The sequence below is a fragment of the Penicillium angulare genome, assembly GCF_028827245.1.
Source record: "Penicillium angulare strain IBT 27051 chromosome Unknown utg000004l_segment0_segment0, whole genome shotgun sequence".
In the NCBI taxonomy this organism is placed as follows: domain Eukaryota; kingdom Fungi; phylum Ascomycota; class Eurotiomycetes; order Eurotiales; family Aspergillaceae; genus Penicillium; species Penicillium angulare.
This window is the reverse complement of record NW_026623163.1, coordinates 4,538,272-4,563,185: the sequence shown is the minus strand read 5'-3', so window position 1 is coordinate 4,563,185 and position 24,914 is coordinate 4,538,272. Positions and strand designations below refer to the sequence as shown.

Here is a 24,914-nt window from a genome sequence, read left to right as displayed (position 1 = left end):
TCACGGCGTTAGTAGACGAAAGAGGAAGGAGTCTGATAATGTTCAAAAATGCAATTGGAAGCCAAATTGGTGGTATCTTGTAGGTAATAATACATGTTCGTAGAGGTACATGCTCCACATTAATGTTGAGAGCGAAATCAATGTGCAGGAATAGGCGCCGAGTCAAAGCAAAGTAATACAGTTGGTCCGTTCCCAAAGGTAAATAGTTCAATCACATGGCCAGATGCGAATTAGAATCAAAAGTAGATCCAAATAGAAAAAAGAAACCCGCAAGAAACACATATAGGTAAATTAAAGGAAACAGTGAAAGTTCTCAATGTGTGATGGTGGTACAGGGTTGTTTCTTGCGAGGAATCGGACATCGGAATAGAAAAAAAAGGTAGGTGGGTAGTCATATGATACAGTAGACAATGTAGGAAAGCAGTTTATCGACGTGCTGGACAGAGACCAACACGACCCTTTCCAATGAGGGAATTCCATCGTTGGCCTACAGCTGTGTGGTTGCGGCGCCCCATTCTGCGCGCACACTCATCCCATTCTTGCTGGGAGAGTCGGAACTTCTCAAGGACCAAATCCATGAGTTGTTGATCTTCTTCTACCGTCCATTCATCGGATGGTGAGGTAGTGGGCTCTTGCGATTCTTCAATTGAAGGCAAGGGTGCATCGGGGTCGAGAGATGTATTTGATTGTTGGATACAGATGTCAATGCGACGCTGTGCAGGAGAAGGAGGAGATTGAGTGACTGGTGGAGAGTGTAGGGAATAGAAGTCTGTTGAGGAGAGGCCTAGCGGCAGATCATATGGTACATTGCGCTGGCGTTTAGGCGTAGAGAGACGGTTGCGGCTGCAGGTCATGTCTGCGTCGCTGTCATCTTCGTAGATTGATCGGCGGCGCTTGTTTGCGCCGCGCGCGGGTGCGGATGGAGGTGGTGGGGGTGTAGAAGCGAGTGTGGTGGGTGGTGGTGTTGGGCGAGGAGATGCAGGTCTTGCGACCTTGCTGCGCGTGCGTGGGGAGCGACGCGGCGGGTTGATTGGGAGTGGACTTTGAAGGCGTTGGGCCTTGGGTCGGCGCGCTGATGGCGCGGGAGACCCGTTTAGAAGAGATTGTAATGCGCGGCATGTGCCGAGGAGACCATTGCCAGAAGATAGACTCCTTTCAGAGGGAGGGGGGGTTGAGAAAAGACGGCTTGGCGTGAAGCGAGACGACCGGCGCACATCGCATGGAATAGCAGATGGGAGAAGCATTGTTGCGCGTGAAAGAGAAGAAATATATATATTTCCTTATTTGCGCGTTATCAAAGAATGTATTTCCGTGGTAGATTTGGTAAATAGGAGAGTGGATGGGCGTGGGAGAGAGTGGTGGTGTTTATCGGATTGTTTTGCGCTTGAGATTTGTGCGCGATTTGCGACGGCGATTGCGCCGGGGACGGTTGCGAGGCGCGACGACTGAGTTGGGGAGCAAAGAATGAATTGAGGTCAAAGTCGTCGAGATGCGCTTCGGAGTCCCGGTGTTCCGAAGAACTGGCGAGAGATTTAAGTTGTGGTTGTTGGGATGGGACGGATGGTTGTTAGGGAGAAAGAGAGAATTGGCGGGGGGAAATGGGCGAAACGGGGCGATAAAAGATGGGCGGAATGGGCAGTGGCAGAGGCAGAGGCCGTTTGCGGTCAAGCGAACATCTCCCGAAAAATGTCAACAACGGGGATCCACTTGGCATCAAAGAAAGTGGTAAGTTCGCAAAGATGATAATAATAGATAAGGCGTTTGTATAAAGAATTGATAATTGATAAAGCAATAAAATAATCAGTAAAAAAAAAATTAAAAATTCCAGTAACAACTCTCCAAACACGAATGAATGAGGTCAGAGAGAGAAAATCTTGTTCAGGAGCAACGAATGACTGAAGATGACGATTAGGGATTATCACTATAGAAACAAATACTCTTAACACTGCGAGATACTTTTTCTTATTATACTACTTGTATGTGCTCTCCTCTCGTGTCCATTTTCCTTCCCTTTCCCTCCCCCTCGTGGCCCAGTGAAACCAAGGAGGGCAGGGACCCAAGGAGAGAGTGTCTAAGCAAGGGCGTTTTTTTTTTATCTCGGAGCCTCTCACCCCTGCACGAGTTGCACGAGGCCCCTGAAACGGCGTGGAGCTAGTCGTCCTAATTACACTTCCTAATTGGGTTCCTGACCCGCTCTACACTGCTGCTCTGTTGCTCTTCTGCTCTTTCTGTCTCTCTAGTGTATGTACTAGTGTCCTTTGAATTGAAATGATCATCCCAGTCCATAACATGATGACTGCATGATCAATTAAAAATAAGCCATGACGTGCAGTCCGTAGTCCGTGTACTGCTGCAGCGGACCGAACTTGCGTCAGGCATTAAGCAAACGGACGAATCCCGTTCAAAGCGCATGGAAGTTCGCCACATGCACCGGCCCCATGAAGTCACTCCGTAATTTGATCATCGAAATTGAAATTGGGTGGGCACGCGTGTTTTAATACTACGAAATTTGATACAGGGTTGTCGTTCTCCTTCTCGGGGCTCTGTAGGGTGTTATTTCCCCTACCACCTGGTATACCTGCCATGCTAACCCTCTAGGAGAACTTAGCACTGTATACATTCCCTATATCCTTGAATTAATCCTTCAAACATATTTGATCTCTAGCTAGAATGTATTTGGGATCTAGAGCACTTGAGGATATACACTGAAATTTCCATTGGAAACAGGTCGAAACACTAGCGCGTCGGGATCGCGTGTCGTAAAATTCAATCCCACGCGACTTGACGCGTCAGCCAATCACCAATTAGCACCAGTTTCTATTCTGATTGGCTGACACACCCCCTGTACCTGACGATCTCCACCGTTGATACCGAGAGGACCCGAAGTATAATGGAGGTACTCATTGAACAGGAGAATGGAGTCAAAGCACCCAGTCAAAGCACCCCGTGAACAAAGTCAGATGATAGGGATATCCCAGTAAAACCTTGGGCCAATGCGGAGAATAACCAGGTATGAAGAGGGTCGAGCGTGAACCTTCTTGCTTTACTCAGAGAAGTCTGATCATTCAGTCTCCCGGCCGCGACAACGTACGAGACCCGCTCAGGTGGTATGGTAACCTTTGGGGTTTGGGGTAAGCACACTAAGTATACTAAGTATATGCCGCATTTAATCAAAGAAAGCTGCTTGTTCGCGCATATTGGGGCTTTTGTCTAATGCAAGCCCCTCATACCTATTCGTAGTCTTATCGTGCACGTAATCTTCATTGCGGCTGTGATAACTGCTATCACACCGCTTTAAGCTCCAATACCCCGCGTTTCCCTTACTTCCTGCATCACCGGTTGCCCCGGCAAGATTAGCTCGCCAGAGATAGAATTCACCATCTGCATTATCTTGCAGCGTATACTGCAGCACCATTAACGAGTATATTATTGACTCTGCGGGGTACATATTCATCAAGTGTTAATTTCCTTTGACTACATTGTGTTGTCGATACCACTCATCCTACTTCATCATAAACTATTCTTTGTATTCCATACATCCTCGATTCCCTCGAATCCACTCCTGCCCACCTACCAAACCAGGGATACTACCCACCACTTCCTTCAACACCCTTTCAAGTTACTGCTTGCCTCACACAAAGGGATCTATTCCATTCAAACCAGTGGCTGGGATAGGAAGGTACCACTCTACCCACCTAATTCCCCTCTCCCAGCCCCTCTATAAGCTCCCCTCCAATATCATGCAAGGAGTACTCCCGAGACCCAGCAAACAAAGATGCAAATTCCTCTTCCTATGAACCCTGATAGGTTCAGACAAAGTTAGACTCGAAAGTCTAGCTCCTGCATATCCTTGTTGTTGTTTACAAAGTCTAAAGCATCTATAGCTGACTACTTAGAGAAAGTTTGTGTGTAAACAACTTGAAGCTTACAACTTTATGGTCCTGTGAATCTATGCAAGACATTTCTCTCTGCAGCGGGCACTAAGGGGCGATCATCCCCACAAACTTGACACACTTCGTGCTGTCCAGTGGCTGGTACAGCTATCCCCTGTTGCCCATCCAACACAGCTCCACTGTGGTACCTTCTTTCGAGGCCTTGTATTCATCAGGTTTCAGACCGTCGCCTTTTTTTTCGTCACGGGTAGTCCTTCATGTCTCGGCCATGTATCTTTGCCCCTTTGTATACTATTATCGAGGCTGATTGTGGAGTCCCGGCATTCTTTGTTGTGGTTGACAGGTGGTCATCCATCGATTCCCATGGAAGAAAGCCGATCCTGTGGCTGAGTTATTGTATGAAATTGATGGATAAAGAGATCCATTGGTGAATTGTGTTCCACTTTTATGTGGCCTTGAAGCCATTGGCCTATCATGATGAAGTTCTGTCTCTTTTCAATCCGATCTGGGCTAATATTGCTGTAGAAAATTCGTGATCAGTCTCTATACACTATCCTGAAAGTTCTCATTATATTTTGGTTTTATGAGATCAAAGAGCGCTTAGGCATAGAGCTTGGACATCAGTCAAGCATACCTTTTCGGCAAAGAGTATCTTCATCTACATATGGACCTCAAGAGCGATGAACCCCCTTTACTCAATCTGATCCGGTGATCCCTTATTGGATATGGCAGCTCTAAAGCTCGAATTCCAAGGTTTGATCCAGATGGTACGAATGTGTTGCCACACTCCAATCACTACTGTATCGGGTATCGTCTACCCTCCTTTGCGCACACTCTATACCTCAAATCACCAGCTCCGGTCCGCCCTTCGTCGCCCGTGACTGCCCCTCTCAGTACCCTTCCCGGTGGCCATATATCCTAGACACCCCTCAATCTAGGGGTAGAAAAGGCTTCCGGGCACCAAGTCGAGTGACCATTAGCCAAGGACAGCCCTTCTCTTCCTACTATAGCCAATGGAGAAGACTTGCCCCCCTCCTTCTTCCTATCTTATCCCTTATCAAGGGTACAAGGTCGTACCATCCCATCATCCACAGTTGCCACTGTGGACAAGGCTTGAGAGACTATTGATTATCATTAACTCCTGTCTAAAGAGATGTGCAATGGAATTAACTCTGGTCACAGTCTTCTTTATGGGCTCAGGAACAGAGACTAGCCGTACGTCCACCTCCAAGTGCCTTGATGACAAATTGCTTCGTTTCAATAGATCAAGTCCTACACAAGGGCTATCGCCAATTGAGAATGCTGAGCCGATCTCATGTTCTTGTAGCCTTATCACTCTAGAGTATATTTGGCGCAGTGCCCTGGGTTTCACATCTGTGATACAAAGCAATTACATGACAGTAAGCCATCCATGATTACATCCATGACTATTCAGTCTTGAATTATATGACCTGGAACGCAGATAGCTTCATATAGCTCAAAATATGTACTTTCAGGGCTCTAGATTAACAATGAAAGAAATTACTTTATGAAATCTTCTTCTGATGTCCGCACATTCAAAGGTTAGTCTTCGCACAATAAAGTACTTTCTGGTTACAGTCGGCATATAAACTCACATGTCCAGGCGTCTGATGTACGACCAGATTGTCATGCTTACACATGTACACTATACATTGATTTTCAAAGTATATAAACAAGTTGAGCCTGCTTCGATGATTCTGCGCAGATACTCAAGACGTATACGCAGAAGATTGTTCAATTCTGAGAATCCGGTCTACTAGTAGTCAACTGGTCTTATCTCACGCTGCCCAAAATGAAGTGGATGTCAGCCGCCATATTAGCTCTAGCCTCTACATCCTTAGCAGCTCTACTGGAAGAATCAAACGAGAATGTTGTCTCTTGTGATCCGGTAAGCCCATTACATGGCTGTGTCATATTTCAATCGTACTGATTCTGCATGTAGGGCACTTTTGGAATTTGCATGAACGATTCCCGGGCTCTCCACAGATTGGGCGGGCCTCCAGAGCCGTCGTGCTTCCTTGACTGCATGCGGTACCGTGGCTGCTGGTGAGCACAATGGGCGACTTTGAGTGTCGAGGCTACTCTTAGGATCATTATGTATTTAATTAAAGCAAGAAAGGTCACCTAGGCAAGACATATCCAAGGTAAAGATCTGAATTAAAGTTATTTCAACATGAAATTTAACAAGGAAGATCTGTAAAAACTCACATACGAATAGTTCAACAGGACTTCGAGAAACTTCCCCATGCCATCGTATCTGATATCCAGTAGCTGATATTAACCCAATAAAATGTAAAGGCAAATCCTCTCTGACGTGAATCATCATTTTATCGATATTAGACATTACATTCATAGGTTTCGTTTCTGCTGAGATCTCGTAAATCAATTATGCAAGCAATTTCTTCACTGTTTCCTCATATTGGCCGTAAATGAGTCGCTTGCGCTTGCCGGTGACAGGTCTACACACTTCTTCGTACACTTCTGTTTCGTTCTCGTCGCGTGGTATGTCATATATCCACCTTTTCAATGTAGCTGGCGTTTCGTATGGGCGAGCAATATCTCCTGCAGATGGACGAGCACGCCGGATGATGGGTAGTCGAGTGCGGGCACTTCTCTGGGGCTGGCAGGGTGGTGCTGGGAGATTAGGTGTGCCAGTAGGGTTCGGCATTTCCGTTGATATCTTCTCAATGGTTGCAACCTGGCCTGGAGAAATGATAAGCTTGTGTGTCGCTTGGGGGACAGCAACGGGAGGCTTCATGTTTGTTTGAGTCTTCGGTTGTTCGGGTGCTGGGTTAGGGTCGTTGCAGTTGGCGGGACTACTCAATGAGATCGGAGATTGCAATTGCACATTATGCTGGACAATAGTCCCATCCAATGAAGTCTCGGAAACATGGTCGATGGACTGAAGACGGCAAGCAGGAGGGGTGATTGTTTGCTCGGATTCGGGAGTGCTGCTTATGGACGCCACACGAACGTCATCGCCGTCTATATTATCGATATCAACAACCACGGACCTGTTGCTGTCTTTCGGCTCCCATTCAAGTAGCATATTCTGGTATATTGCTTCCAGTCTGCGTTCCTGTGATGGTGCGGCAAGCCATGGGTGGCTGAGCGCCTCCTTGGTATCCATGCGCAGCTGCTCATCTGGAATTAGGAGACTAGATAAGAAGCCTCTTGGTCGCATGCTAATTCCTAGATTCTTCAGATCTTTCTCCAGATTTTTCATCTCGGGGTTCAAGTCTTTGTAGGGGTCGTCGAATGGTGCATACCCGACTAGTATTACTGCCATGACACAGCCGAGCGACCAAAGGTCAACAGCCTTTTTATAGCCATCTGGATTATCCATGTTCAATTCGCTAGGTCAGACCGTTAGTCATGGGCGTTTATGAAAGTTCCATTGAATATATATGCTCACGGTGCGCAGTATTGAAGGGTGCCCACACGTGTCGACATGCGTTGGTCGGGATGGTTAAGATGCTTTGCGCAACCAAAGTCGGTGAGAACGACGCGTTCAGCACTGTTAGTAGAGCCCATAAGAATATTGTCCGGCTTTATATCGCGATGAACAATATTTCTATCGTGGAGATATTCAAGCGCAAGTAGGACTTGTCGTATAACTAGGGTTGTGGTGAATTCATCGAGTTTCCCACCATTGTGGGCGAGGAAAGAAAAGAGATCCCCTCCCGTCAAGATCTCAGAGAAGATGTAGCTTGGAAGCGTTAGCAGGATGTGAGTAATAAAGAGAATTCCGACTAGCCTCTCTCCACTTACAGGGCATTTTCAGAACGAATAATTTTTTCCACCTGGATGATGTTGGGCTAGCAGGCAATTTTAGCGCAGCTTAAACAGTGAGAGTGAGAAGACTCAACATACGTGTGAGAGGTCTGCAAGAATCGAAGCTTCACGCTCATACCACTTGATCTTTCTCTGAATGTATCCCTGGATGAGGTTCGGGAAGAACTTGGGCTTCTGAACTTCTGCAACGGCTCGATTCTTAACACCTTCGAGATCAAGCACTTTGCAGGCCATCTGATGACCAGTGTCTGCTTTATAAGCCATGTGAACACGGCCAAAGGCTCCGGACCCCAATATGCAATGCGTAATAACATATTTATCGCGAAAGTTCTAAAGCAACGGATGTTAGACTTGAGCGCATGGGTCAACAGGAAGAGGCATCATACAGTCATCTCTGTCACCTGAGCCGGAGTAAATTTATTCGAGGATGAGAATAGAGCTGACTGGAATTGGATATTAAGATCCGGCGCAAGCTTGAGGATATCGCCATGGTTGAGCAGGTAGTTTCCGCGGCTACCCTTTCGCATTTGGTGATTGTTCCAGTATGTCCCATTGAGAGACAGGTCCTGGGCATACACCAGGGGCGACACATTCTCTGGCTGGACTTCATCGAAGATGACGGTGTAGAGACGGACATGCTTGCCGGAGATATAGGGTTCGCTCAAGGCGTATTGACTAGAAAATGGAGATAATTGGGTTAATATTTGCAAGCTCCGTATTGGGGGAAACTGAATTGAGAATACCAATATCTTCTGTCTCTTCCGATGAAGACCTCGACATTGCTGTAAATTTCCACTGGGTGACTTGTCTCTCCTGTCTTGGAGTCCCATCGTATCAAGGTACCCACCCAGATTCCCAGGTCGACTGCCGCTGAACGTTTGTTAATATTCTCCATGTATTGCTGTTCAAGGTGTCAAAAGAGGGTAGTTTGATTCAATAAATGGAGCGAGGGAGGAGGAGAAATACAAGGGAAGGGAGAGAAGGAAGATGAAATGAGATGGGATGGAACAAGGTAAATATCCATGTGATTGATACTGGAGCCATAAGTCAACTCAATTGCTGCTGCGCCGTACCCAAGCCTGGTCAAATTCTTACATTCAAAAAAACGAAAAAAAAGTATTGGTTCCACACATGGAAATTTTTTAATTAATGATGCTGAAGAATTGCTAAAGCACAAATGCAGGCGAATAAAGAACACCATCAATGAGGTATGTACAAAAGAGGTTTGTTTCCTCATCTACCTTGCATTCGTCGAATACGCTCCTCTGCAGCTCGAGCCCGCCGCTCCCGCTCTAACCGCATCCTCATCTCCGGTGTCATGCCTCGTGTCTCTTCATCAAGTTTCTCAGAGGCAGACTTTTCCACGGCTGCTAGTGTCCGACCACCAGGTCGGTATGCCTTCTGTGCTGCCTTCTCAGCTTCCTCTTTCTGCAATCGCTCCAGCTCAATCTTACGACGACTAGTCTCTTCTTCGTCGGCAGCCTTCCGCTCCCGATCGGCTCGATTATCAGCGTCCGCTTTTGATACAGCAGCAGGAACCTTGGCCTTTTCCCAATCCCATTTTGATTCTCCCAGTTGGTGGCGAGCAATACGGAAAGCATCACGCGTGGCCCTATCGCCAGCAAGCTCAAACGGCGTCCTCCCTTCGTTGTTCACTAGTGTGGGATCTGCTTGCGCCTTCAGTAGAAGCGCATTGATGACGGCTGGGGCATTGAGATTTGCGGCGAAATGAATAGGTGTGGGACAACGAAAGTTTTGTGGTGAATTGGTCGGATGGAAAGTAAATGACGAAGAGATCGAGTTGGTTGAAAGGTATGACATAAGAGCTGGGACCTTGGAGCGTTTAATGAGAGCCTGAATCTGAGATGTGTGCAGCAATGCAGCTTCCTCTTCCTTCGACAGCTTCGGTTTCTGGGGTTGTGGCCGTGGTGTTGATGGCTTAGGCTCCTCTTTTTGCTTGGCCGCTTCTGCCGCCGCCGCCAATGCAGCTTCGTCGATCTCGCTGACCTTTACCCGTGTCAACTCCTTAAAAGATCGCATAAGCTCTGCTTGGGTCGCGCGGCGGGTATTGAAGGGAAATCCTCTGATTCGAGGATCAGTATGTTTCAACACTTGGCCATCGTGCTTGTCGAATATGATCTTCCGGTTGGTCTTTCCAGTGGCCCGAACAAACAGCAACTCAGCGGTATCAATCATTTGTCGCCAGTCCGCCAATAGCTCCCTGATATCCTTCTCCAATACAGCCTCATTATAGCGTCGTAGACTTGAACCGGCCGAATGCGCTACCCTCCCTGACGCATCACTTGCGGCTTGAGATCCACCCTGCTTTCTGCGAGTAGTATACCGATGGAAGGTTTTGTGTGCAATTACCCTAGCCTGTCGATCTTCGATACCTCCTTGCTTGCGATGGATTTCCGGTGCCAGTGACACCAGCATTGCTGCAAAATGACCACCTCCAATCATACACATGAAGATATGGGGGCCCGATGCGGCTGGGTCCTGAGCCTGTGCATTATTTGTTCGCGGTTTGACGGGCGCAAGCTGCTTTTTGCGTATGGTGTCCACCAAGTGATTAGGTTCATCTTGCTCAATGCCCGAGAATATAGCGCGATAGACACCCAGTGACTTGTTCGACGGTAGACCTGAGCTGGATAGCCAGAAAAGTGGGCTTTTTGGAACTCCCTTTCTGACTACTTCGTCCTCGTCGTTTGCCTCGGACAGCTTCGCTTGTTTCTTCAGTAATGCGGTGAGCGTTGTATCGGCACCACCCTCGGCCTCTTCCTCGTCTGATTCTGAGGACTCCGATCCTGAAATTGATTCATCAAGTTCGCCAATAGCTTTCACAAACTGATTTTCGTCAAGCGGGGCGTTCCCGCGCAATTGCGTCTTAAGGTTGTACCGATGATGGTCGGATCGCACGTGGCTGCGCTGCTCCTGCAAGTTGCTATAAGAGACTTTGCAGAGAGCACATGATGTTGATGTAGCAACTGTAGACTCGTTTATCGTAGTTTCATCATTCGTAGTTGCGGGAGTCTCCTCGGATGTAGGTTCGGCGGGCGCGTTTTTGACAGTTAGAGTTTCGAGAAGCTCCTTTGGAAGATCGTAGACTAATGACGAGTTAGCAAAATGAATGTCTCTTCAATTAGAGATTTCTTACCATATAAAGGTCTTTTCAGGAGATCCTCAACACTTTTTGAGTCGACCATGGCTCCTGGCGTTTGAACAGAAGTCTTCTGAATGTAATGCGCAATTGCCCCTCCGATGCTGAGCAGATTCTGACCGCCTTGGGTAGAAGGTTCGGGACTTTTATGTATGCAATGGAGAAAAAAAGCAAGTGAAAATGTATCCACAGTAAGCTTGACTCAATGTATCGTATTAATGGCTCAGCCTCTATGAATTTTCTGTTCTAGCTATAGAAAATGACATGCATTGTGGCTGTAAAAGACCAGACTATGACCAATTGGTTGTCCGCTCTGAGTCACAGTGGGTGACAAACTATTCAACGCTGGTCAGGTTTCCATGTCAGTTGGCCAGGATTACCCTCTGTTGCTTCAGTATTACGGCACTTGGAAAATATTATATCCTGTCAAAAGGTGGTAAAGTTTTGGACATTCTTTCTTCTTTACTCTGATTTAAACCCATGTATACTTTACCACCCGCTCAGCTATGACGCGGAACACGAACTACGTCATTGCCCGATGGGTTTGATGCCCGATTTCTCAGGCTAATATAGCGCTAACCATAGTTAACTACAGTAACTAACTAACTAGTTATAGTTAACTATCCACAATGACATTAGTCCAGTGCCTGAGGTATTTGTTACAGGTGGCTCTGGGTCTTATAATTACGCTTTCTATCTCCATTTCTTCCTCACACCATTGCTATATTACCAAACCATCCAAATATCTACAGGGAAGCAGTGATTGAACACGATGCGTTGTATTTGGGTCACAGCCAAGGAAAACCTATCATAGGGAGAAAAACCTTTACTAAGGCCCCAAGTTATAGCTAAACACCATAAAATAAGATAATCAAAATCCGAAACAAGAAGTTTGCTGCAACTCTTAAAGCTAGATGCACTCAAGCTGGTGATCACTCACGGGCGTAGCCCTATAATCCGCATGAAGACTCTTGTCGCCGAAGATTCTTAAGGGCAAATCAAGAGGAATTCTCTTCGTTGCCGTACCAGTAGTGAGGGGCGTCAACATCACGCTTCTGCTGCTCGTTACTATACCAGTAGTGGGGAGCGTCAACATCCCGCTTCTGCTGCTCGTTGCCGTACCAGTAGTGAGGGGCGTCAACATCACGCTTCTGCTGCTCGTTGCCGTACCAGTAGTGGGGAGCGTCAACATCCCGCTTCTGCTCCTCGGTGCCGTACCAGTAGTGAGGAGCATTGGTAGCATCTCCTGTGGTCTCAACGCCAGACTTCAAGTTGCCGTCCACAATTGGGCTTGCATTAGTCGCAAGAGCTAGCCCTGTGATAATGGCAGCCGAAACAGAGATAGAACGCATGATGAATGATAAGAGAAAAGTCTTGGGCTTGGTTGTTTAAGAAGATAACGATTGTCAACTTGAAGATGGGTGAGTAGTATATCTTGTGGATGAACCTCGTGATGACTTGGAACTTGGGCTCATGAAGTATATATACCTAATTGCTGCTCTATAGAGAAAATATTGCCTCATATTATGAGATTACGAATGTCTAGGTTCCAAATTAGGTTACTGCCGTCGGGTTCCACCCGTCAGGATCACCTGGACTATACTGGCATGTAAGGTATGCTGTTATCCGCGTCAAGCATGTTCATCTGATAAGAAGGATAGGATTGATGCAGTCGCGTCGTGTTACTAGTCAGCATTTATCCTTTAACTAAAGCTTACTGTAGTAGTCAAACATTCTTTCCTCACATTATGTGAAGCGGTGTGCACGGTATGTGAAGTAGAATGTTGATGGCTGAATATCATGGGATCGATTTATGAAATAGAAGACCTGTATTCGTCATGCAGAAGCCTCCTGGTTAACAAATGCCATACATATGCAAGGCAGGTGAAGGGCGTTCTTTCGACGTAACTTTGGGTTGCATTAATGCATTGGTTACTACAATGTCAGCTGAAATGGCATAATGTCCACACGTGAGCTCTAGTCAAACTGGTAGAGACTGTTACCCCAGGAATAAATTATCTACGAACCTGGTAGACTCGTTTCGTATACATTTCTTTTTCCAACACTGACCATCTGCGCTCATACCCACGCCCGGCTTATTTTCTTTTCCGTTGACTTTACATCACCATCAATGGATGGCAGTCATAACAGCCTTTCGAGGCTATGGAAGGATTTTCGGACGCCCTTATATTCGAAGATCGAGCAAGCGTCCACACCAGAGGAATTCGAGCATGGTATGATGAGCCGAAGCGAACAACGAAGGGTATCATTTTGGACCGGACAATTTTCGGCATTACTTATAGTTTCTATCATCTCGTTCCTTGTCGGAATGTGGTTCAATCAATCAAATGATAGGTCTTGTGCAAAGCAACTATCGACCTACTGTGAGTTCTGCCCCCTTCCATGAACTGGGATTATTGACTCATTATCTACAAGCCCCTCTGCTTGATGCTGTAGAGTATGAGGAAGTCACATTTGACGGATCCTTCAATAGCAGGAATAAATTCAAAGGACCCCCGAATCCGGAACTTGATGCAGCCTGGGAGAATATCACTACTTGTATTTGCCAAAAACCCTAACGTCAGAGACAAAGTGTTGTATACGAGCTAATGATTCTTAGTGAAAAACTTCAAAGTCGGTCTGCAGAATAGATCTTTAGTGAGAAAGAACACGACCACCCTCGTGGAAGGAAAAGATTCGGAAGGCGAGTGGTTCACAGGGAATTTGGAAGTATTCCACCAGGTGAGCAACTACTAATAGCGACAAGGAATACATGAAGCTTCCATTACTGAAAGTATTAGCTTCATTGCGTCGATCTCGTCAGGCAATACACATACCTAGACTATTACAATGGCACAGAGCATCAGTCACCTTGGTTCACAGAACATGCCGATGTTGTTCGAGTTCATATTGGTAGGTCATATCGTTCCGCTCCAACCTTGGAAGGCTATTTTTCTAGTTTCTTTTCTGGTGGAAGCTTATGAATCATAGATCACTGCCTCGATATTCTCAGACAGGCTATCCAATGTTATGGCGATACCACTGTGATCACATTTGATTGGATGAAACACCGATCAACGCCTTATCCCAATTTCTACACAACACATAAATGTCGGAAGCTTGAGCCGCTATCTGATTGGGTTACAAAGCATCTTGAGAGGGGCGGAGAGGATTGGCTTGAAAAGCCTGATGGCGTACCCGAGATTGAGCACGAGCATGGGCACTGAATGAATGTCCCTAGCCTCAAACTGGGGTAAATAGATACCAATTTTAGGGTTGTGGGTACTAGTAGCTTTGTATATTCAATTCCAATATTTGAATGTCGGATGTTTTGAACTTTGGGCAGGTAGTCCGAGTCGTTTGGCATTCCCTAATTTCCAACTTCAAGGTCAATTTGAACTTGAACTTCAACTTCGGCTCCAACTTGAATTTACTAGTAGTAGTTTGGATGATGGCCCGGAGATCATCATGACATCTCGAGTCCATGATGGGTAAATTCAGGTTCAAGTTGATTCCGAGTCGCAGGATGCGCATAGGTATACTAGTAGTACCTATAGTACTAGTAGTCGTAGTATGTGCTGAGTATTCCAGTGACTCTTCAAAAGTTAAGGCTATTTTGTCGTAAATATCCCATTACGAGCATAATTGTTGTTTTTGAGTTGAATGATGATTCCACGCATATTTTCGAAGAGTTCTAAGTTCACCTAATAGCACGGAGCTCCAACTGAGCTACAAACAGCTACAAACAGAAGTAGTTACCGAGGGCACTATGTCAGCGAAGCTTACCAACCACCGCTATCTCCGCGTAATCCTCGCGATTTGATTGCTCGATTTCAGGAGGTGGGCGGAGATCATTTCTGGATTTGGCTTAGTTACTTCGTTTTCAACGCGAAAACATAATTAGGCCGTCGAAGTTCATAGGAGCAAGAGGGGTCCAGTTAGGGGGCAGCTGGTAATATATGCACAGGGACAGTTGAGAATATCTGTAGCACAATGAGATAAGTCAAGTCATTGGCTATCTTGAGCTCTCACAATTTGATCATAGACGAATGAAACGACAGATGACAAAAAAAAAAAGGATAAGGGAATAAATAAAGTAAAATCGAAGGAAGAGAGGGATACCGATTCCGGGGCCTTGATGCTTAGCTGCAGTGTCCTCACTAAAAGCGGCAATGTACGGTTGCTACATATAGAATAAACGGTGAAAGTTGCATGCGGGGTTGCTAGACATTGTGCAAGCATTGTGCCATGTATAGTCAGTACTTATTATGGGCGGCGATATCATATAGACTGGTGAAGTAATGGAGGCAAGAATATAATCGATAACAGGCTGTTATTTTCATACGGAACACGAGTCTCCATTATCCAGTGGGCTTTCGGAGACGTTAACAGTGGGGAGAAACATCTCCACTTTGAACCGGGGGCCTGTTGCGGTAAGCAAGACCGGAGTTACGGCATCATCAGCTCGGGCTTTGACTAAGCAACCCGCAAGCTCTGGAATCGCCGACACCATCATTTTTCTCTTCTCTGCGCAAACCCGAATGGAATCTTGGGGAGTTGTCGCTTGACACCAAAAAATGTTGGACGGCACATCTCAGGTGTTTATGGGGAATTCCCAGCCGGGAATCTCTCAATCGCACCTTGTATCGCCATTCGATCGCCAACCCCATGCCTTCTGCGGCGATCCGGAGGGATGGGGCCCGATGAGCTCGACCGGTTTCCACCTCACCCCATGCTTTCAGGATGTTCTTGTAGCGACGGTCGCTTCCTGGGGTGTCCTTGGTGGTGCCGGTGCCCTGTGGTATCTGCTGAAGAAGCGCATCCCGCAGCCAGTCTCCAAAAACTGGCATTTCTACACCAAACTAGTTCGTCGAATTTCATATCATCATGATTCCGAGTGCCCATGGAATCAAAGCTGACAAATACTTCTCTGTTATAGGCCATCGTTATCTCGTTGATCTTTGTCACAGCTCTCCAAACAGCTATCCAAGCTGAATCTCATCCGTCGAATTTCTGGGCCGATTTCCGGTTTTGGTCCTCGCTCTTGACTCTGGCCTCACTTGGCGTGATCTATGCAGTGCAATATTTCGAACACTGGCGGAGCCGGCAACCAAATGGCGTTGTCTTGTTTTACTGGCTCTTCTTCATCATCGTATACGGTGTCAAGTTGCAAACTCTTGTCTCGCTGAAGAAATACCTGACTAATATCCCATATTTCGTTTGCATCAATGTTAGCCTTGGATTGGCGCTGGTGGAATTCGTATTGGAATATCTCGTCCCCAAGAAGCAGAGCGACTATGATGCCTTGGGCGATGAGGACGAGTGCCCCTATAACTATGCGGATATATTTTCGGTCCTTACCTTCGGCTGGATGACCCCGATGATGAAGTTTGGGTATACGAACTATCTGACCCAAGATGATCTGTGGAATCTTCGCCGCCGAGATACCACTCGTGCCACTCTTGATGATCTGAGTGCTGCGTGGGACATCGAGCTTGAGAAGAAAAAGCCATCTCTTTGGATCGCTCTTTTCAAAGCATTTGGAGGCCCGTATATGCGCGGTGCACTCATCAAGTCTGGCAGTGACATGCTCGCCTTTGTACAGCCCCAGCTGCTGCGGTATCTAATCGCCTTCATTAATTCATACAATAGCCCCGACCCCCAACCCATCATTCGCGGTGTCGCAATCGCCTTGGCCATGTTCTTCGTCTCAATCTGCCAGACAAGCTGTCTGCATCAGTACTTCCAACGTGCCTTTGACAGTGGTATGCGAGTCAAGTCGTCATTGACCGCCTTGATTTATGGCAAGGCCTTGCGATTGTCCAGTGAAGGCCGGGCACACAAGACAACCGGTGACATTGTCAACCACATGGCTGTTGATCAACAGCGTCTTTCAGATTTGACTCAGTTTGGTACTCAGCTGATGTCTGCTCCTTTCCAAATCACTCTGTGCATGGTTTCTCTTTACCAGCTCGTTGGACCCAGCATGTTCGCTGGTATTGGTGTCATGATTCTGATGATCCCACTCAATGGAATCATTGCGCGAATGATGAAAAAGCTGCAGATCATTCAGATGAAGAACAAGGATTCAAGAACTCGTCTGATGACGGAGATTCTGAACAACATCAAAAGTATCAAGCTCTATGCCTGGAATACGGCTTTCATGAATAAACTTAGCCACATCCGAAACGATTTGGAACTCAACACGCTGCGCAAGATTGGTGCAACCCAGTCCGTTGCGAACTTCACCTGGCAGTCCACTCCCTTCCTGGTGTCTTGCTCTACATTTACCGTGTTCGTTTTGACCAGTGACCGACCTTTGACCACTGAAATCGTCTTTCCTGCGTTGACTCTCTTCAATTTGCTCACCTTCCCACTCTCCATTTTGCCCATGGTAATTACCTCCATTATCGAGTCCGCTGTCGCAGTGAACAGATTGACGGAGTACTTCCTTGCCGATGAGCTGCAGGGTGATGCTGTTACCTTAGAAGACCCCGTGGAGCACGTCGGCGACGAAGCAGTCCGCCTTCGCGACGCTTCCTTCACCTGGAACCGTTATTCAGGAGCCCCTGTTCTCGAGAATATTGATTTAAGTGCTCGAAAGGGCGAGCTTAGCTGTATTGTTGGCCGCGTGGGCGCGGGTAAATCTTCTTTGCTGCAATCAATCCTGGGCGAGCTGTGGAAAAACAGTGGTGAAGTAGTCGTACGAGGTCGCGTTGCCTATGTTGCACAGGCACCTTGGGTGATGAATGCAAGTGTCCGTGAGAATATTGTCTTTGGCCATCGATGGGACCCCTCATTTTATGAGTTGACCGTAGAGGCTTGCGCTCTTCTCGACGACTTCAAGACCTTGCCGGATGGGGACCAGACCGAGGTCGGAGAACGTGGTATCTCTCTTTCGGGAGGACAAAAGGCCCGTTTAACCCTCGCTCGAGCAGTTTATGCCCGTGCAGATATTTATCTTTTGGATGATGTTCTCTCTGCGGTTGACCAGCATGTTGGCCGCCACATCATCAACAAGGTTCTTGGTCCCTCTGGTGTCCTGAGCACCAAAACTAGAATTCTCGCTACCAATGCCATCACTGTGCTCAAGGAGGCGGACTACATTGGCTTGTTGCGTGACAAGACGATTATCGAATCCGGCACCTACCAGCAGCTCATGGCTATGAAGGGTGAAATCGCGAATCTGGTCAGCACCAATCTAGTGGAATCGGATGACGAGAGGTCCGGCGCTACATCTGACGACGATAACGCAAGCCATGAAAGCTCCGACAACACTGCTGTCTTTGAGGATGAGAATGAATCGGACAGCGAGGGATTAGAACAGCCTGGGTCCCTTGTTCCGATCAAGCGATCAAGTGGCCCTGGAAGGAAGAGCAGTTATGCCACTTTGCGCCGAGCTAGCACTGTCAGCTGGCAAGGCCCAAGACGCAAATTGGGCGACGAGGAAAACGTTCTCAAGAGTAAACAAACTCAAGAAACCTCTCAGCAGGGTAAGGTGAAATGGGGTGTCTACGGTGAATATGCCAAGAACAGCAACATCATTGCAGTTGCTTTCTATTTAACTGCTCTTCTGGCTTCTCAAACTGCACAGGTGCTCGGCAACTTCTGGCTGAAAAGCTGGACTGAAATCAATGAAAAGCACGGCGGCAATGAGAAGACGGGTCTTTTCATTGGTGTTTACCTGGCTTTTGGTCTAGGCTCGTCTCTTTTGGTCATTGTCCAGAACTTGATTCTGTGGATCTTCTGCTCAATTGAAGCCTCTCGCAAACTGCATGAACGCATGGCATTTGCCATCTTCCGCTCTCCCATGAGCTTTTTTGAGACCACACCTTCTGGCCGGATCCTGAACAGATTCTCTAGTGATATCTATCGTGTTGATGAAGTTCTTGCCCGCACCTTCAACATGCTCTTTGCCAATTCAGCCCGTGCAATGTTCACTCTAATCGTCATTGCAAGCTCGACCCCTGCATTCTTGGTATTTGTTCTGCCTCTGGGTTACGTCTACTTGAGCTACCAGAAGTATTACCTGAGGACTTCTCGCGAGTTGAAGCGTTTGGACAGTGTCACCCGTAGCCCGATCTTCGCCCAATTTCAAGAGTCTCTGGGTGGCATCACTACCATTCGCGCCTATCGACAAGAGAACCGATTTGCGATGGAGAATGAATGGCGCATGGATGCTAATCTCCGTGCTTACTTCCCGTCTATCAGTTCCAACCGCTGGCTTGCAGTCCGTCTCGAATTCATTGGATCCATTATTATCCTGGCATCTGCCGGACTTGCAATTATTTCAGTAGCTTCTGGAAGTCAACTGTCCGCAGGCATGGTCGGTTTGGCTATGTCTTACGCTCTTCAAATCACTCAGTCCTTGAACTGGATTGTTCGACAGACTGTCGAAGTTGAGACTAACATCGTCTCCGTTGAGCGTGTTCTCGAGTATGCCAATCTGCCTAGTGAGGCACCGGAGGTGATGTTCAAGAGTCGACCTGCTATTGGCTGGCCTGCTCAGGGTGCGGTTTCTTTCAAAGACTACAGCACCCGATACCGCGAAGGCCTTGATCTGGTGCTCAAAAACATCAGTCTTGATATTAAGCCTCGCGAGAAGATTGGTGTTGTTGGCCGTACCGGTGCCGGAAAGAGTTCTCTAACGTTGGCTCTCTTCCGAATTATTGAGCCTACCAGTGGTGACATCAGGTGAGATTTCCTAATTCAGCCCAAATTTGTGACTGTACTAATATAATAATAGCATTGATGGACTTGATGTGTCTAAGATTGGTTTGTTCGACCTTCGTGGCCGCCTTGCTATCATTCCCCAGGATCCTGCTATGTTTGAGGGAACCCTGCGTGACAATTTGGATCCTCGTCATGTTCACGATGATACTGCTCTATGGAGTGTGCTAGGTAAGATTAAATGCACCATGGAGTTTAGGATGCGAGACTAATTAGATTACAACAGACCATGCCAGATTGAAGGATCACGTCGCTCAGATGGACGGCCAGCTTGATGCTGGAATTCAAGAAGGAGGTACACACATTCTCTCATTAGATCAATTTTACAAAAGAGACCAATACTAATCAGAGACTCGATAGGATCAAACCTGAGCCAGGGTCAACGCCAGCTAGTCTCGCTCGCTCGCGCTCTATTGACACCCAGCAACATCCTTGTCTTGGACGAGGCAACCGTAAGTTTAAGCCTTCTAAGTAAAAAATAGCAGCAACAGCTGACCAGCTCTCAACCAGGCCGCTGTTGATGTGGAGACAGATGCACTGCTCCAGCGCACACTGCGCAGCAGCATATTCTCAGATCGCACCATCATCACCATCGCGCATCGCATCAACACAATCATTGACTCCGACCGAATCGTCGTCTTGGATAAGGGTCGAGTGGCGGAATTTGATACCCCGGCAGAGCTAATCAGGCGAGGCGGCAAATTTTACGAGCTTGCCAAGGAAGCCGGTCTACTGGACGGCGACGGTCTCGCCATCTCGCAAATAGCGTAAAAATCAACTGGCTGTAATTAGCGATGAGTTCTCGATCGCGCAGCTCACTGCTCAGCCCAACTCATCTGCAGTCTAATGGGACCCAGCCTCCAGAATTATGAGTGGCTCGGGGAACCCGGGTCCCGCCTCTGGGGCCTGCGGGCCGATCTCTTGAAAAGCTGCCCTGACCGTTCAAACGCACAGGCGCTCCGCCAGCCGTGGCGTGGGTGCCTATGCAGAACTGGCATATATCCCTGTATAGCAAATGGAAAACTTTCTTTCTTGGCTGCCAGATCCAGGGGACCCCTGGTGAGAGCGATTGAGGAGACATAGGCTGAAAGAGTATGTCTCGATTCATTCAAAATTCTATTTCTCGATTTCACTATGCAAACAAACTTTGTCCGTCGATTCTTGTATCCTGTTCATTGCGCCTTGATGGTAACGCAAACGAGCGTGGCTGGGTGGGCCTGTTCATACTTGAAAAGTGCTCTTTGCATGGCGTTCCCAATTTTTCTATTATTATTATTTTCTTTCCTTTGGCTGTAGCTAAGACTGCGTGTACAGCATCTCTGCTTGTTGACATTGCAAAAATACAAATTTCAAGCGCCACTTCGTACTTCGTAGACCGATCTTCGTAGAAAGTAAGGATCTAGACCCTCGAAAAAGAAAACATCACTCCAACGCTAGATTACTCTTGCATTTCCAGGTGTCCTAATGACATAACCGCAGATTATCGGGCTATTCAGCATCCTCCAAACCAGTTTCTTCATGATTATTTGCAGTAGCGCCATGCCCCAAACGTGGCGGTGACATTCCTAGTATAATTTCCCCTCACCATTGTAACCGCTCAACGACGGTTTATTGTAGCGGTGAAGATGCCACTTGGCTCCCGACATAAGCACAGTGTAAATAAACCCGTTCGCACTGGTCTCCGAATTCTTTCGTCGGGTATACCCATATGTGTCATTATCTGAAGATACGAAAGGTAGTGTTTAATGAGCCTAGCTCAAATCACATGGTAATGCAAACTTCCATCTCCGCCACAACGTCCCACTCCTAATGTAGCCTCTAGACGATCATCGGGATTCGGAACAATTACTCAAGCATTACTCCAGCCACCAAGATAGATACTATTACTCATTCTGGACTACATACATACTTATGGAGAAACCCACTTCTCCACTTCTCCAAAGGGAAAGTGGGAATTGAGAGGACAGAAACGACCAGAGAACGTAATTGTCCTAACATTCGATAGTGGCAACGTACTGGAGACCCCTTGCTGTGCGACGTGCGTGGAATCCTTCCACACGATCGTATGTACGTCTGAGAATAGGTACATGAACGTACTCCTACATGCATTGCTAAACTAGATGCATGGTTAAGGGGAACTGAACGCTGAAATTCGCCTTCAAGGTCGGAGTGGACGATTAACTTTGAGAAGCAAGTCGAGATAAAATTTTCGCTGGTCGGCGTTATATTCCGTACTTGTATACTTTTAATGTATATGCAAGTTTCGATGTGAGCTGGAATGAACGAACGAACTTGGTGGGTACGTAATTCGTGCATTGTACCTGAGTCTGGAAGGAGATGGAAGTAAGTGATGGAGGGGGAAAATCGGAAGAAAGCCCCCCCAGTGAAGAATCAATATATCAGATCTCGCGTGGCACAGAAATGTTGCTTGTCATATTTACCCCTCTTGTCTTTGGAAGAACAGAGTTCTTTGTGTCTGAGCTCTGATTTACCCCATCTGTGCTTTGTAGTTGTGTGTCATTGGCGCAAAGTTCTGTTTTCGGTTTCTCGGACCCTCGTTTCAGCTATCAAGATCAAGGCAAGGGGCGGGGCGAGGTCAGTGCGCGCTTCTCTTTTTGGATCTGAGATTTTGAGTTTGGAGATTCTGTGGATGAGGACTGAAATGTCTGGTGGCATGGATTTAGCGTCGGGGAATCGAAGGTGCGGTTCCAGTAATCTTGTTCAATGGGCCTCAGAGCTCCGATGGCCCAATCATGGATTTTTCGAGTCAGATCCTTGTTGAAACCATGATGGAGTTTATTTTTTACTTAGTTTCCATTTTCAATTTTTATCTTCCCATAACATTTTGCATTTGGATTTCCTAAATCATAATCTGATGGCAGATCGATCTTGCATCCTGTGACGGACGTATGCAAGTCGCCTTTACGGTGGGGAGGAAGCGTCATTTGGCAATGAGTTCCCCGAAATTCCCTGTTCTGATACTGATCTTCTAGATAGTGAAGAGTTCTCAATTTTTGGCCCTGGGGATTTTCTATTTTGTACCTGACCTCGAAATCATAACTCACTATCAGTAGTATATCATGATGTTCCTCTTGGCGACACAACCACTGGCACTAGGAGTAACCATATTCGCACACCGAATATATCCGAGCTAATGCTCCACTATGTCACTATGTAGCACATACTGAGAAGTTAGAACGCACGAAGAGTAAAAAAGAACGAAAATAAAGAAAAAAGTATCACCCAAAACCTGAATTAGATGCAGTCCTTCAAAGTTGCAAATACACCACCTTGCAAAAGCCTTGGAAGTAGTAAGCCTCGCAACTAAGCCCAGAGGAAACTGCTTGTGTGACGTCGATGCAGGATTCAATTCGCTTTCTCCCTCTTTTCTCTTCAAGTTTTCTTCCAGGGTGTTCCTAGTACCTACATAGGTTCCTGCAAGCCCAGCAGTAGTTCACTCAATATGAGCCTATACAATGCCCCAATTCAAGACCCCCCACCTTCCTCTTTCCTCACATACAGGATCCCATGTACACAATACCACCAAGCGCCGGCCAGAGCCGTCCCGTCACTGTGACACGACAACATCAGGCGGAACTGGTATTCGGGAACAAGCCGTACAGTAGTTCCTACCGAGAAGAAGGTACAAACTCCCCATATCAGCCAGCCTCATTCATTTCCCCTCAGATCAACGGTACCAACTCCCGTATAAGGGTTCAGATCGCGATCGTGATGATGCAAGGTTGCACAGAAGAAGCACTTCATATCCCGAGTATCCTGTCATGGAACCATAGGGCATCCAGGGCGGGACCCACGACAACTCTGACGATAAGAGTTCGGGATTTCCATATCCTGTGGAGTGTTGTAAGGAATCCACCGCTGGTCTAATGTGCAACTAATGTACGGGCTATCCACAATTAGACTACTTCGCTGTCTACCCCTCTTGGATTTTCTGGGTGCATATGATCCGCCTTCAAAACCAGGATCGCGGGTTCGAGATCATGTTGTAGTTGTGCTTGGGCCCTGTTACTTTCTGGTAGAGGTCAAGGGTGGCATTCGGGGAGGCTTCCCGTCGGGAAATGGGATAATTCTCTAAGCGAGAGGGTGGGAGACTCGGTACTTTTGTAGTTGCTTTTTGTGGATTTTAGCCTTTGGAGCATGGTGTGGATATGCGAGGGGCTCTCCGAATTATTGTGGGCTTGAAGTTATTCTTGTGTGGCATTTTCTCTCCGTGAGTGGTCAATCTCTTTTATTTTATTTTTTTGCCTCCCGATTTGCTTTTGTAGAAGGTGTTAAGTAGTTGTTTTTTATCTTTGATATTTCAATTTCAACCGCTGTTGAAATTATTAGATGATTGAATAGGTGGATACAATATGCACGTATTAGACGGGTTTCCCTTTGTGGTATCTAGTAAGCATATTTTCCCCCACGAAAAGATGCAATACATATGTAGGTATCTAGCTATGTACGGAGTGCATAGGTAGACAAGATTCATGACTGTGGCTCTCCAGCCACCCTGCCCGATTGGGGTATTTGTCATGAACCACAATCCCAAATAGCAGGTAACGTCCTACCGGATCAGCTCGCGTGGAACGGGCCTCTCCGGCAATGTGGAGACTACATTTCGTAGGAATGGTCGACCCTAGTCATAGCCTTGTGTCGAGATTGTGGGAATGCTTCTTTTCTTTTTCTGGCGCCAAAGCGCCATCGTCATGGGGCCAGAGGGAGGGAAGTTTATTGGCTTGGAAATGAACACACATTGGCCCTATGAGAAAAACCAAAAAACAAAGAGGGCTAAATTGGTCGAAAGAAAAATGAATAGGCCTCCAGACGATCAAGACGCATAATGACATTGTTTCAGCCACAGCATTCACCACACGATCGGGCTGGGGCGCGCGGATGTCCGCCAGGGACGATCTCGAGACGCCGTTTCGGGCAATTTGTCCGTGTCTGCATCCCTCGAGGCTGGAGTGCATTGCATCGCCGCAGCCTAGGGATAATAGTTTTTTAAAAAAAATGCTTTGGTTGCATATGCATGTATGAAATTAATCTGAGATGTCCGGAGTGTACATAGGGAATAGTATACTAGGTAGAGTTACGGGTCGGAACTGCACAATCAAGGTTAATAAAATGGAAATGGAAATCAAAATCGGGTTCAGAAACCACGCAATGGTACGGAGACCCATTATGCATAGCATGGGGAAATCGAAATCCATGCTGGTGGGTTCCCGGGCTTCAAAAAGCTTTGGGATGAAGTCCCCGGGGAACTTTTTAGTGTATCCAGAAGGTTTACACTATTGACTGATTTGGATTTA

At 46.9% G+C, this 24,914-nt stretch overlaps 6 protein-coding genes across 6 annotated transcripts; 1 reads left to right on the top strand and 5 right to left on the bottom strand.

Moving 5' to 3' along the window:
• Positions 1 to 425: 425 nt before the first annotated feature.
• On the bottom strand, positions 426 to 1,244 carry N7478_005582 (uncharacterized protein; the record flags this gene model as incomplete). Its single annotated transcript, XM_056921796.1, has 1 exon — positions 426 to 1,244. The coding sequence occupies one exon, from the start codon at positions 1,242 to 1,244 to the stop codon at positions 426 to 428; it is 819 nt and encodes a 272-aa protein (XP_056779833.1).
• A 5,056-nt stretch (positions 1,245 to 6,300) lies between these two features.
• N7478_005581 (uncharacterized protein) lies at positions 6,301 to 7,260 on the bottom strand (the record flags this gene model as incomplete). Its single annotated transcript, XM_056921795.1, has 1 exon — positions 6,301 to 7,260. The coding sequence occupies one exon, from the start codon at positions 7,258 to 7,260 to the stop codon at positions 6,301 to 6,303; it is 960 nt and encodes a 319-aa protein (XP_056779832.1).
• A 518-nt stretch (positions 7,261 to 7,778) lies between these two features.
• Positions 7,779 to 8,539, bottom strand: N7478_005580 (uncharacterized protein; the record flags this gene model as incomplete). Its single annotated transcript, XM_056921794.1, has 2 exons — positions 7,779 to 8,039; positions 8,111 to 8,539. 2 exons carry the CDS (start codon positions 8,537 to 8,539, stop codon positions 7,779 to 7,781), a joined length of 690 nt encoding a protein of 229 aa, XP_056779831.1.
• Positions 8,540 to 8,942: 403 nt separating this feature from the next.
• On the bottom strand, positions 8,943 to 10,915 carry N7478_005579 (putative C2H2 finger and ankyrin domain protein; the record flags this gene model as incomplete). The annotated part of the gene is made up of 2 exons (XM_056921793.1): positions 8,943 to 10,816; positions 10,867 to 10,915. The coding sequence occupies 2 exons, from the start codon at positions 10,913 to 10,915 to the stop codon at positions 8,943 to 8,945; spliced, it is 1,923 nt and encodes a 640-aa protein (XP_056779830.1).
• Positions 10,916 to 11,867: 952 nt separating this feature from the next.
• N7478_005578 (uncharacterized protein) lies at positions 11,868 to 12,221 on the bottom strand (the record flags this gene model as incomplete). Its single annotated transcript, XM_056921792.1, has 1 exon — positions 11,868 to 12,221. One exon carries the CDS (start codon positions 12,219 to 12,221, stop codon positions 11,868 to 11,870), a length of 354 nt encoding a protein of 117 aa, XP_056779829.1.
• A 3,225-nt stretch (positions 12,222 to 15,446) lies between these two features.
• N7478_005577 (ATP-binding cassette glutathione S-conjugate transporter YCF1) lies at positions 15,447 to 20,370 on the top strand (the record flags this gene model as incomplete). Its single annotated transcript, XM_056921791.1, has 6 exons — positions 15,447 to 15,734; positions 15,809 to 19,563; positions 19,616 to 19,770; positions 19,826 to 19,894; positions 19,960 to 20,051; positions 20,110 to 20,370. The coding sequence occupies 6 exons, from the start codon at positions 15,447 to 15,449 to the stop codon at positions 20,368 to 20,370; spliced, it is 4,620 nt and encodes a 1,539-aa protein (XP_056779828.1).
• Positions 20,371 to 24,914: the final 4,544 nt, after the last annotated feature.